This window comes from Sinohyriopsis cumingii, chromosome 18 (assembly GCF_028554795.1).
Source record: "Sinohyriopsis cumingii isolate HCF-2022 chromosome 18, ASM2855479v2, whole genome shotgun sequence".
Taxonomy (NCBI): Eukaryota; Metazoa; Mollusca; class Bivalvia; order Unionida; family Unionidae; genus Sinohyriopsis; species Sinohyriopsis cumingii.
The window spans coordinates 50,020,839-50,034,368 of NC_142978.1; the positions used below are offsets into that span (position 1 = coordinate 50,020,839).

Here is a 13,530-nt window from a genome sequence, read left to right on the forward strand (position 1 = left end):
CCAGGCCGTGGAATCGAAAAAGTGTAGGAACAAAGTCTTTCGTCGACCAGAATACAGGCGCTATGCACAAGGCTCGTACAAGAAGCGCGACAATCTTGGAATCACGACCTTGCGACAATACACATTTTAACTGAAGATATCGTTTCTCTCATTAGTTGGCGCGAACCAGATGAACGACCGTGCCTACTCTGCCTATTTGGTAATCCGGCACTGGTTTTATCTGGTTGTGACTCGAAACAACTTTAAACGCTTTCTCATGGGTAAAAGAATAATCCGCGTACACACTTATCGGTGATTAATCACGTGATATAGAAATCTTACGGATCGAGATTGGTTACTGCTTCTAAGTTGTAAGTGTTGGTTTTTAATATTTAATTGTGTAAACAATTTAAGTCTCACACTTTTCATGCCGTAAAACAAACCATCATAAACATGAGAGATTAATTTAGTAATTTATAAGTTATTTATTGCATAATTATATATTTACGACCAGGAAGGAGTAGCGCAACAAACCGCCATATTTATTTTACTCCCATTTTTATTTCCTTTTAAATTGGATCATATTCATGTACGCTCCCATGTTAGTAAGTTCTTTGGTATGTGCATTTATAACTTGGGTATAACACTATCCTAAAGCCACTTTCAACAAGGGTTGAGGACATTTTCTGGGGTTGTATCCACGCAGTGTATTATCTCATTCCTACATACATTTATGTATGATCGTGCCTTCCTGTGCAGTTTTATCAGCATTGTGTTCTCACATCTCAGTATGTGTATGGTAGAATTTTTCTCATGCAGAAAACTGGGGAGAATAGGTCTGTTGTCTTAGTTGACAGGTCAAAACAACATATAACGGGCACATCAGCACTTTGACATGTCCACTGAATTTGAGTAGTTATTGACTCTGGTTACATTTTTAACAAAGGCTCCAGCGTTTGACAAAATTTATAAACATATACTTGATTTATAGTAACTGAAACTTAATGTTTATTCAGAGCAATTATGAATGTAACTTGTTCCCCAACTACCCATAACAGGATTAATTATTGGCTGTACTAATCATCAAGCAGGTCAACTAGTCATCAGGCATTTGTGTCGTAATTGGATTAATTATTGGCTGTAATAATCATCAAGCAGGTGTGACATAATTGGATTAACTATTAGCTCTCCTAGTCTAATCATCAAGCAGGTGTGTCACAATTGGACTAATTACTGGCTTTACTAGTCTTCAAGCAGAGGAGTTTTGCAGTGACCTGCTGTCAGTCACTCATCAGTCAGCGTAAGTTTATTACACTTCTGCCAGTTTAAACTACTTGTAGCATTGATGTGAAACGTGACCTACATGTTCATCTCAAGGTCTAGTTCTGAATGAAAATAATTCCATATGGACATCCAGTATTGTTGTTGTTGTTGTGGGGTTTAACACCATTTTTCAGCACACGATAGGCTATACATGGCGGCCATGGTGGAGGAAGAACCTGAGAAAACCCCGGAAAGAACCACCGACCCACGAGAAGCTACTGGCAAGCTTTCTCACATACCCACATTGGCTGAATCCTAGACTCGAACCGCCGCAGACAGAGGTGAGATGGCAGTGATCCGTAACGAAGAGCGCTTTAGACCACTCGGCCACTCGGGGCCCCGACATCCAGTATGGCACCGTAACAACAGATGAAACATGATTTGGTTTATTAGAAGTAAAGGTTGTCAGAAAGTCATTTAGAATTACATGATAGTCCTAGCATATCTTGGCCATGTGTTGAACAAGTTGAACATCATCAATCCAAAGCTCAAAATATATATATATATATATATATATATATATATATATATATATATATATATATATATATATATATATAGACAGTGTGTGTGTATGAATTTTGACCAGACTTTATATATAGTTGCATTCCAATAAAGAAATTAAGTCAGCACTCCAACAATGATTTCAAGGTCGAAGGTATTGAGTTGGGCTTTTAAGGCTTGTGAGGATGATAGCACAAAACAAGGATAAATGGATTTTTATCAGACTCATTTTGTGGATATATTATAATATTTTTAGTAATGCCACCTAAATAACTTTATTTTCCTCCCAGAAAATGTTAAGTATAAGCAAAATTAGCCTGTTGGTATGTCTTGACATTGCTTGAGACAAGTTCACCGATTTTCTACTGGTGATTTATGGTTGAAAGTAAAAAAAATGCCCCCACCGTTGAATTTTTTTACTGCATTTGCATTTGATTTTTTTGAATTTCTTCAGAATATCGAAAATGGTTTCAGAAATCCATAATTAAATAGAATACACGGGCAGAAGAAATGGACTAACATTGGAAAAGTAAGAAATGGACTTTTGTTGGATAGGCAAGAAATGGACTTGTGTTGGATAGACAAGAAAGAGATTTTTGTTGGATAGGCATGAAAAACTGGAAAAAGTTTTGATAAACATTTGTCTTATCATTATTTTTCAGAGTTCACATTATGGAGGAAGAATTATTAAGCTCTGATTTAAAGCTCCTAAACAATGCATTTATGGCAGTCCAGGCAGAAATACAGCAGGAGGAGCTGATCTGCTTAGAGCAAGGTAATTGTCTTTGACAGTTGAAACTTGTTTACAGAATTATCAGACAATTGTTTTTGTTTGGTTTAATGCCATTTTTCAGCACAAGATAGGCTATACATGAAGGCCAGTATAACGGGTGGAGGAAGAACCCGGCAAGAACCACCAACCCATGGGAAGCTTTTGGCAAGCATTCTTACATACCCATGTTGGCAGACCCTGAGACTTGAATCCACAAGTACAGAGGTGAGATGGCAGTGATCAATAATGGTGAGAGCTTTAGACCACTTGGCTACCTAGGCCCCTCTGTTAGACAGGCTTTTGTAACATTAAAATTAGTATTAAAAAAAAGTTAAATGTGTACCATATAGGTGTTGTCTAGTGTTGTAAAGTGCTTAGAGCTTCTAAAGATTAGGCGCTATTCAAAGTCCTCATTATTATTATTATTATTATTACCACATTAAATTATTTCAGATTATAAAATAAATAGGTTAATTATATTATATTCATTATTGGCTTCAGTTTTTTTCCTTCTCTAGGATGCTTAGTGAATGAGTCAGAATTGTACCTGAGACATTCCTGTTTAACCAATTCAGGTTTTGTCCATGGATGATTTTATATTAAAGTGACAATTTTGGAAATAAATTGGCAATCATTGTTATTGCAGTGAAGTAATTTTTTTTTTAAATATGCCATTTGGGAATTCACAAGTATAATCATCATGACGCTAAATGAAAAAGTTGTTGAAAGAATGTCAGTTTTGTTTTGGAATGTATAAGTCCTAGTAAAAATGAGAAGGCCATTTAACGATTATATGTGGTTGATCCATTTGGATGCCAAAAAAGGAATTGATGTTGGTCAAACATATATATGTCATGATAAAGAAGCACAAGTGTTTTCAGAATTTATTGCACAGTGTGCAAGAAATAAACAAAAGATTAAAGTAGCACCATTTATTAGTATTATCACTGATGGTTCTACTGATAAAGGGTTCCGTGAACAAAAGTTGTTTATGTGAAAACTGCCTTGGGTGGGCAAATATGCACTTCATTTTTGGGTATGACAGAAGTTTCACGAGCAAATGCTGATGGGATTTTAGACACTATTGATGATGCATTTGCATCAACTGCAATGCCTGATTACAAAAGTAAACTTGTTGGATTCGGTTCTGATGGAGCTGTTGTCAGTACTGGAAAAAACAATGGTGTTATTGCTAGATTTAGAGAATCACAGAAATGTCTTGTAGGAATACATTGCCATGCTCATCATTTGGAATTGGCTTACAAAGCTGCCAAAAAAAGCCTATCCATGCAAAAGTTGAGGAGCTGTTAACAGGACTTTACTATTTTTATCGGAATTGGTCCCTTAAATAAAAGTGATTTGTTAGGTGCATGCGAGTTGCTGGGAATCACCAAGATAGTCCCTACTCGTGTTGGTGGAACTAGATGGTTGGTATATTTGAAGAGGGCTTTGGACAATTTGTGGAAATCATCTAGCAATAGTCAGCTGCCTCCAGACATTAACTAAAACTGATCAACCTTCACCTAGAAGACCTGAAGCTACTGGGAAAGCAGCAATGTGATGTATTGAAAGCCACACATTTTGCAGATTTTCATTCATGGCCAATAGACTCAAATCATATTTGATTTGGTGATGAGGATGTTACTGCTCTGCTGGAACATTTTTCCCCAGTAATGACAATGACAGGCTTCTATCCACACAAGGTTGCAGACAAGTGGCAACTCTTGAAAAGTGTAATTTACGCTTGTGGATGTTGGGTAGAGACCTTACAATGGTGTGATGTTAACAAGAGATTTCAAGAAGGTCACACTAATATTCTTCACTGGTGGATATTGTGTTGACACTTACAACTTCAGATGCAGATGCAGAGCTGGGATTCAGTGAATTGAAAACGACGAAATTTGATTAGAGATTCGGATTGCACAGCAGTGTATTGAATGACTTGTTAACGATTCACTTTTTAAGTGAAGACATTGTTGACTATGATCCCGTGTCATCTATATATTTATGGAACTCTTGTGGACCAAGACAAAGACCACCACTGTATATGGAGGACTATTCAGAATCGGATGGAGAAGATTATGATTTGGGACAAACTGATGGCAAATCAGTTTAATTTATAATGTGCTTATAAATCTCTAATGTTGTGTTACGTACATGTATTTTGAGGACAAAAGGATTTTGCTGTGGACTAGTGTGTCTTTTGTCCTGTTAGTCTGCTTGACTAGTTAATAAAAAAGTTAGTTTCGAACCCTATACCACTGACAGGTCTTCTAAAGGTGGAAAGACCATGAAGTTGATATGTGTATCAATAATGTGTAATATTGTAGGCTGTGTATTGTGAATTGTTTTGATGTGCAGCACAAGTGTATCATTTCACCCCTAGTGAATGTATAGTTTCAGTTGGATGGCTCAGTCATTCAATTAAAGCAGTCTTAATTCATTTGAAAGAGCAGGCTGCCATCTGCGTGCAATCAAAAGATAATTATTCATTGGCTCTTCATTCAACTCATCGAGAGATGCAAAGCATGAGAACCTTGTTTGCACACACAGATACAGAGACACATAGAGCCTGTCCATGGTGCTCATTGGAGGATTTTCATACTGTTCAGACAAGACCTAAGCCCACAAGCACTGGTCTTATGGCTTAAAATGGGTTATTAGACCAACATAATCAGGTCTTGTAGGATCAGTTATGTCTCATAAAGATTCTTCTCACAAATGCTGATGATTTTGACAAGCCCTGTTTTTGAACGTGGAATTGTTAATTATGGTTTCACAATTCAGAGAGTTGAATCTTGTTGGACCCCTGATAGCTGTTCAGACAGTTACCACATCCCATTCTTGAAAGTACAACCCACATTCCAGGCATAACCTTATTCCTTATAGTTTTCATTGGATTTACCTGGGAAACTTTTGTAGGTAAGGCAGTATATATGTCCATATGCTTCACCCCATGGAGGGCTACATTTGGGAGGAACCAGGGTTTATTTTTCAAATGTTAATGTTGTCATAAATGTATTCTTAGAAAAACATAATCTACAGAAAATTTCCTTTCACAACTTACAACTGTGCTGCCAAAGGATAATTGTACAACTTTCATTTTATTATTTTTGCTTCTTTTTCAGATACAGACACAGAGCCAATGCAGGTTTTGTCCCCAGGAGGGGAAGATCATGATTACTTCCATGATATTAACAAGCAATACCTTGATCATGGTGGAGGTTCCAAGGCTTTCACTGATTTGAAAAATTGGCATCTGCAAGTAGGCCAGTATGCCCAGAAAGTGACAAGTTGTGCAGTTAAATGCCGTAATAAAGATATTGGAGATGACAGGCAGCCATCATTTGGTGATTCCATATGGCAGGAAAGCCTGAGTATTAATGTCCGAGATCCAAATACCAGTCCACAGGAACTTGGGATTAATCTCATTGGTGGTGACCTACCAGAAAACATCTTCAGCAATCAACCCAGCTCACAGTTTATCCCAGGGTAATTTCAATTGCTGTTGCTTGTAACATTGTAGGAGGTTCAGTTTAACCCAACTTCTATAAGAAATTCAGGTGGTTATTATAGGATTAAATGATCATGGTTGGGTATTGATTGATGTGTAAATTTTACATAATCACTCACAAAGTAAATAAAGTATGAAGGACTTTATGTTAACTTTGTTAGTGTTAGGTATTTACACCTTGATAAATACCCATCCTTGATCATTTAATCCTTATAATTCCTATTGACTTTCTGTCTGTATTATCAGCTGATTTCATCAACAAAGCATTCACTTTAATTTAGCTCAAAGTTTTCTTTCATTAGTCTCTTTATTGTGACAGAATACATAAACCCAGTGTTTGTTAGCCAAAAGTTGTCAATTATTTATATAGTAATATAGGGTACAGCATACCTGTCAACTTGTACGGTTTACCCGCAATTTGTACATTTATTGTCTTCTTCATTTTTGTCAATGTATGGTCATACAACCATTTTGTATGTGTTTTTTCTTATAAAAATTCACTTTTTGTTGTTGTTAATCCTGGGAGTCTGGATGTAATTTTTTTGTTTAAAAAAAAATCCAGCATGATCCAGAATCTTTAAGCTATGCGCAATCATCGTGGGGATAACTCTAATATGCTTTCAAAAGCGATGGAAGTCAGAATGTCAAAATCAGATTAAATGAAAGTATCTTTCTTTAACAAAATGAATTAAAAAATATGAATATTGAAGAAAGCATTTAGATAGCTTCATTTTGTTCAAGATTCTTATGATCCTTTTAAACAATTTCGGTTTTTCCAACTTCCATCGCATTCCAGCCAACTGAAATTTAGGCCAATGGAACTTGAAAACATGTCCATTTGCTTGTGTGGAAATTTGAATTTATTAGGGAAAAGAGATCAGTGCAAGTAAAGTCTGACTAAAACATTATAACTTTAATTTGTAGAAAAGAGCCGATATGGGATGCCAAGTGTGTGAAAAAAATACATATTGTAGGAAGTCCCTGAATGCAGACACACTAACATAATTTTTGCAGTATAAAATAAACATTGATGCCTGCATCATAGACTTTAAAAACCCTGATTACATTTTGAAAAGTGCAAAGGGTGCATGTGTTGCATGTAACAATGTGTTTGTATGTGTGTTACAACACACTGAAAATCAAAAGAATAAAGTGAAATAAAGTTTCAGAGATGTAAATGTGTGTAAAATTAGTTCATTTATGTATTTGTTGTTTGAAAACTGTTGATCTTATATAATGTATGAATACATTTTTTGTGTTAGGTGTTTTTGCCTTTGTAAGGTTTTTATTAGTCTGGCATACACTGTCAAGATTTTTCTCCATTTTAAAGTGGAATTCTTTTCTCCTCACTTGAATAAGATTTTTCTTGATATAGTCTATTTTTTTATGTCATCTCAGATCCGTTTTTTTAAAAATGATCTGCCTCGTTGCATTTCGCAATGACCCTTATAAATTATTTGTTCCATATATTAGTTAGCACACGAATCATAAAGAGTATTCTGATTGGTCAAAGGTTTAAATTCATTCAGTGAATCTTTGTGTAATAGAAACTGTTTGCAATAGAAAGAAGAAGCATGTTTGCAAAACATGGTGTCGGGGGTTGTTGAGAGAGACCATGACATGAAAAGTTTAGATAAAGGTTTTAAAAAACATGGAAATGGGAATGGTTGAGCAAAAAATTGATGGAAATTTATTTGTTCCGTTTATAAGAAAACTGAATGCTAGAGGACTGGCATTTTGTGACCTCTGCAAGAAAGATCTGAATTATGGTAATTGTGGTTGGAAGAGTTTGGAACAGCACCTACAAAAGAAGCTGCATATGGACAAATTAAAGCTCAGAAGGCATCTGTAACAAGTGCAATTAATTACTATAAGAAGAAAGATCTCTTGCATGAGAGTAAAACTGTACCGATGTCACTTTTTGCCGATTATGCCAATATCATGTATAGCCGATTATTAAAATTGCCAATATCGATTATGAGGCCAATTATTTCATTATTATTTGTTTCATAACAATAACTAGTTCAGAAACATAAACCTAGTAGTATAAAGGTATTTTGTCGTGTGAGGTATAACATGGTTGTTTATGCGGCAAGTGAATTTGAACTTATATACAAAAAACAGAAACCAGATAAGAAGTACATTGCAATTTATAGAAAACAACGATAACACAAACATAAAACTTGTAAAACTTTTAAACTAACACTGATAAAACTGATGGTTTGCCAATTCAAGATATAAATGAATGAAAATGTATTAAGCTAGTCTTTTAACTTATGTTCAGTGATGCAGGTCACCATTACTAGATTTCAGTATAGAACTAAAAAAAATGTTAAGTAATGATAGCCCAGTAATAATTAAAATTAATAATACGCATGCTTTAAGACTAAAGTTAGACATCACTGTACGCTGGCTGCAGCTAATACTGAAAGAATAGTTCATGTAGGTTGTATTTAACAGGGTCCCCACGCTACCGGGAAATCAGGAAAAAGTCTGGAGAAATTATTTTAAAAATTCCAACCATGAAAAGTCCTTGAATTTCGCAAATATTGATGAAAGTCAGGAAAACCCCGGGAATTTTCCACCAGCACTTGATACAGGAAACAATCACATAGTTATGTCATACCTAAACTGATCGTGAGTTAAATTTATTGAGTTCTAACTAGAATATTTGGAGGGTGTAGTATCGATCATTTGGGTGCTTGCAATAAACATATATGCTGAGTCAATCCAAATGCTCAGTGGATTAGATTCATCTAGCAGACTTTTATTTTCTAAGTCAGCTCAATATTTGTCTCTTTTCTTACACTGAAGGCATGAAAACCAATCTAGCATTAAAAGAGGCCAACTTGGTGGTGGCAAAGCATAACCGCTTACTGGATGGGCTAGCAAACTTTAAACATTGTTAGATTGATACATGCATGAAATCAATATGAAAATTACTTATTTTCTCAGAAAGACTTTTATTTAATATAATTGAAATTCTATACATCAACATTATAAAGGAGTTTGTTGTTGATATCGCGTGACTGTTGGACTTCTGATGTCATTTGACATTTGTGAAGTCATGTGACTAGCAATACAAATGGCAAGTACCAGGTCAGATTTCATCTATCCTATAGTTTCGTCTAGTCTGTCAGCCGATTAAAGACATAACAATTATAAAACTCGATATACCTGAGAAAATTAATAATTTTCCTATCAATTTCATGCAGGTATGAGACGATATAACATAAGTTTAAATTTTCTAGGCCCGCTGGTAAGCGACTACCATATGTTGCTACCGCACAGTGGCAGCAAATTCCAAATTTTTTATATGCAGTTGCAGTGACCCCATGCCCCAACTTAAATGTCCAAATATGAAAAATTGGGTGGGAATATTCAGAGAAAACTCATTACAAAATGAACTGCTATTCGTTTTAAGCCAAATTTGTAGTCCAAATTCTTGAATCTCAGAGCTGAAATGAGAAATTGTCGTCCCTTGTATTATATATTAAAAAACAATACGAGGACCTGTATTAATACAAGTTTGTGGATTGGTTTAACGAATTACAAGGAGACACGTTGATTTTACAGAAAATTCACTCCTTTTTTATACAACAGTATATAATTTTGAAGGTCTTTTTTCAAAATTTAAATCAACCCTTTTGAAAATGTTTTTTAATGATTGATTTTTAACCAGATCATCCAAAGGAGATTAAGTTGTTTAAAAAATATTGTTTGGGATTTTATTGGGCACAGATAAATTCAGGGTTAAACTCTCTTTGTTACAAGACAAGATTCTAATTATTTCTGTTGTTTTTTTTTTAAATACTGTAATAGGAAATGTTACTTTCTGTGACATGCATATATATAGATAGATAGATATATTGCTATAGAATTCTTTAGAATTAAAGGTTTGAAAGGAAAGAAAACATAAAATTATGTTCATTATGTTGTTCCCACTTAGCAACATAATTCAGGTCAGCACAATAAAGTTAGAATATTTATTATGTACATTGAAATGTCTATACATGCCACTTTAAAGGAATATAATCAAACTTGTTTCATGTGATACATTTTGTGGTTTTGTACATGATCATCTTTTTTGACTTAGTAGTTTTGGAGCGTCTTGAAAGAGAAACATCTTTAGATTTAGAAAATGCATGTTTTGTAATCTAAAATGTTCTTTAATTCCATTCAGTAATGGTCATATCTGAACCTTAAAAAAATTAATTTCATCCTGGAAAAACTCTGGAAATGACCTGGAAATTTATCTTTAGAAAAGCGTGGGAACCATGATTTAAGCAACAGTAACATTCTCCCTTCTTCCCAAGTAACAATCCGAAGAAATATGGCCTGTGCCAATGAACAGCTGCTTGCTCAGAATGCTTGAAGCTGGTGCAGACAAATACCATCTAGCTAATTTGGCCAAGTAGGGAAACAGAAACCTGTGAGCGCTCCACCAGCTGTATATGTCTTCTCGTGGCGACAGAGGGCTGGCCAGATACAATTCAAGCATTGCGTCAATGGTGTCATCCAAGTGGGTTGTTTTGTTGACGGTATGGACAGGTTCGTCACAGGCCACAGAAAACAAATCCCAGAGATGCGATGTTGATGGTTCAGTTGCAGTTTTTCCTTTTTTGGTCTGCTCTAAGCCATTCTTTGGATCTGGTCACAAGTAATTCTTCGCTGAATAGACGATGTTTGAAACAGGGATCCAAGATGGTGGCCAAGACAAGCTTCTTGTTGCTGGCTACGTCGGCAAAGTGTGTGTTTAGTGACGTCAACATATCATGGCACATTGTCTGAATACCTTGTCTCACTTCATGCTTTCGAGCCAGCAACATTCGGAGCATTTTCAGCATAATAAGAATGACAGATACTGATGTTTGGCTATCACTTACTTCCTTGGTGATGTCCACGAATGGGCCTAACGTGTCCACAATATTGTTAATCAAGACCTACTGTTGGGCTGTTAGGCTAGGCAGGTCATATAGAGTAGTGTAAGCCCCCAAGACTTGTTTTGTTCATATAACGAAATCAACATATTGTATGTAGAATTCCAGTGTGTCTGGACATCCTGGATGAGTTTCTTATGGGCAACACAAAAGTTTTCGTGCTGGTATTGGTAATTTGTTGTGTGCAGACAAAAAGCGGTAGTTTACAGCAAGTGTGTTAAAAAGTATTTACTTTTAAGATTATATTTTTTTCCAATTAACCCCCAAAACAAATGTTTATTCCTTAATTTAAACTATTTAATTCCAATTTAAAATTCAAGCCAAGTCAAGTTGAATGTTATGATTGAATTTATATTTTGGAAATTTGTATACATGGACACTGATTATTTCTGCCGCTACTGATTATACCAATTGTTCTAATTACCAGCCCGATTATGAGTATGACCGATTAATCGGTACAGCTTTACATGAGAGAACAGATGCCAAAATATGTGCACTGCATGTTGCCAATAAAACCACCAGCTTGAAAGGAAAAAGAGCCTCATTGAGAAGGAAAAGAAGCAATTGCACATTGAACCAAAAAAGTCAGTGGTGACAAAAAGGAAGGCTAACAAAATCTTTGCCAAAGCTGCAAAAAAGAGCTTGACTGGCATATCAACAGGTTGTGTCCATTGGAGAAAAAGACAAATGAATGTATGGGATTATTTGTATGTAGTTGATATACTTGGGTGTTTATTTTACAGATTTGTTATGAATAGAGAGAAGTATAATATATTTGCTGTGAAAATTGAGAAATTATTGTGACATAATTACGATGTGAACACTGACATGCACATGAAATAACTTCAGCATAATATTGGAGAACAAATTCAAGTGACAATAAATATTGTGAAATTATTGAAGTCAAAGTTGAACAGTTTTGGTAAAGCTTAATTAGTTTTTCCAATGATTATTTTTGTTTTTTATGATCATAAGTTGCAACATGAGTATTTTTTTATGAGTGTAAAATGCATTTTTGTCTGGAGGGGTTCAGCCCCTTGGAGCACCAGATTGGGGGCGCTGCCTCTCAAGAGCTTGTTAGGGGAGGACCCCTTAAAAAATGTTCAACTTTCGATTGTATGGAAGACTAAAATCATGTTTGTGTACAGGTTTTCATCTCAGCTGGTTGACAGGTATGGAGTACAGTGTCAGAGTGGATCATGTCATCCAGGACAAGATTATGTATCATTTTTTCTTTGTCCATTGTTCTATTTTTTGGGTTGTCTTCTGTGAGTCTGTCCTTTTGAGAAAGGGACCTATGGGTCCTGAAAGAACTAAGGCTGTTTCGCACTAGCTTTACACTATTTGATGTTGGGTATGTTTCATACATGCAATCACTTTCTGACAAATATACATGTAATCTCCAGTGCATCTATAAAGACTGTTTTTGTTGAGCCCACATTAGCAGTCACGTTTGTAATGTTATTTGTTATTGAAGAATAACTGTAGAAGGCGTTCTATACTATTTATTAAATACAATACGTCAGTACAGTTAGGAAGGGGATTAATTAGCTAATTAGATTAAGGCTTACACTACAACGTTGGATGTAAACGGTCACATGATACTGATTTGGAATTTTTTACACATCGATAGATTCTGTGAACTACTTTTGGTTCCCCGTTACCAGATCGTGTTATGTGAAGTTTTATCTCTATCAACGCCTCACGCCCTAATAATAATAACAACACGCTCCCACCCACCCACTCCTGTGATTTTTGATCAAAAATGACAAGCCACAGCTTAAAATCAATCATTAGAAGTTAAAGTAAAATAATTGCACAGACCTTCCTGCACTCCAACACTCACCCCTTTTGCCAAAGAAGGCATATTGTAGGTTTTAGAAGCCAGTCTTTGGAAATTATTGCATTTTACCTCGACAGCATGTTACAGCACTGGTTATTTAAGGTCAGGGTCATATGTCAATGAAGAGATGACACTAAAAATGGACTCGATTTTGCTTTTGAAAGATTGAAGTGCATAGAAAGTAACAGCGATGTTGCTGTAACAACACGTGTCATACACAAGCGTAATTTTCACACAAAAAAAAGAGGAATATTCCTAGTTTAACAGCAACAACCATTTTTTTATATATTAAAATAATGATCATAACAGTGTATCACTAGCTTGACCCGCTATGACATTCTACCCAGTATCACTGTATAAAGAATCAATGAATCTTGGCTAGCGAAGATAGGGCTATGTATTTTATCGCAGTTGAGAGGCTGATGAAAGAAAACTTCGATGTACATGTACATAAAAGTGAATGTTTTGTTGTTTAAATCTCCTGATCTGATTTTAAGAAGGAAGTAAATTGGAATTATAAGGATTAAATGATCATGGCTGGGTATTTATCTATGTGTAAATTTTACCTAATCACTCAAAAAGTAAATAAAGTCCTTTGGACTTTATGTAGTAAACTTTGTGAGTGATTAGGTAAAATTTACACATCGATAAATAC

General features: G+C 35.3%; 1 protein-coding gene across 2 annotated transcripts in view; it reads left to right on the forward strand.

Annotated features, from left to right (window-relative positions):
• Positions 1–300: 300 nt before the first annotated feature.
• The window catches only part of LOC149776607 (mitogen-activated protein kinase kinase kinase 8-like), a 48,966-nt gene continuing 35,736 nt past the window's right edge, over positions 301–13,530 (forward strand). The window contains exons 1-3 of one of the 2 annotated variants that reach the window (XM_089941099.1): positions 301–350; positions 2,469–2,581; positions 5,707–6,070. In XM_089941099.1, coding sequence (XP_089797225.1) covers positions 2,479–2,581; positions 5,707–6,070 — 467 coding nt within the window. In that variant the 5' untranslated portion in view covers positions 301–350; positions 2,469–2,478. Of the gene's footprint in view, positions 351–815; positions 1,280–2,468; positions 2,582–5,706; positions 6,071–13,530 lie in introns of those variants that run through there. The other variant, XM_089941100.1, reaches the window with a different exon arrangement.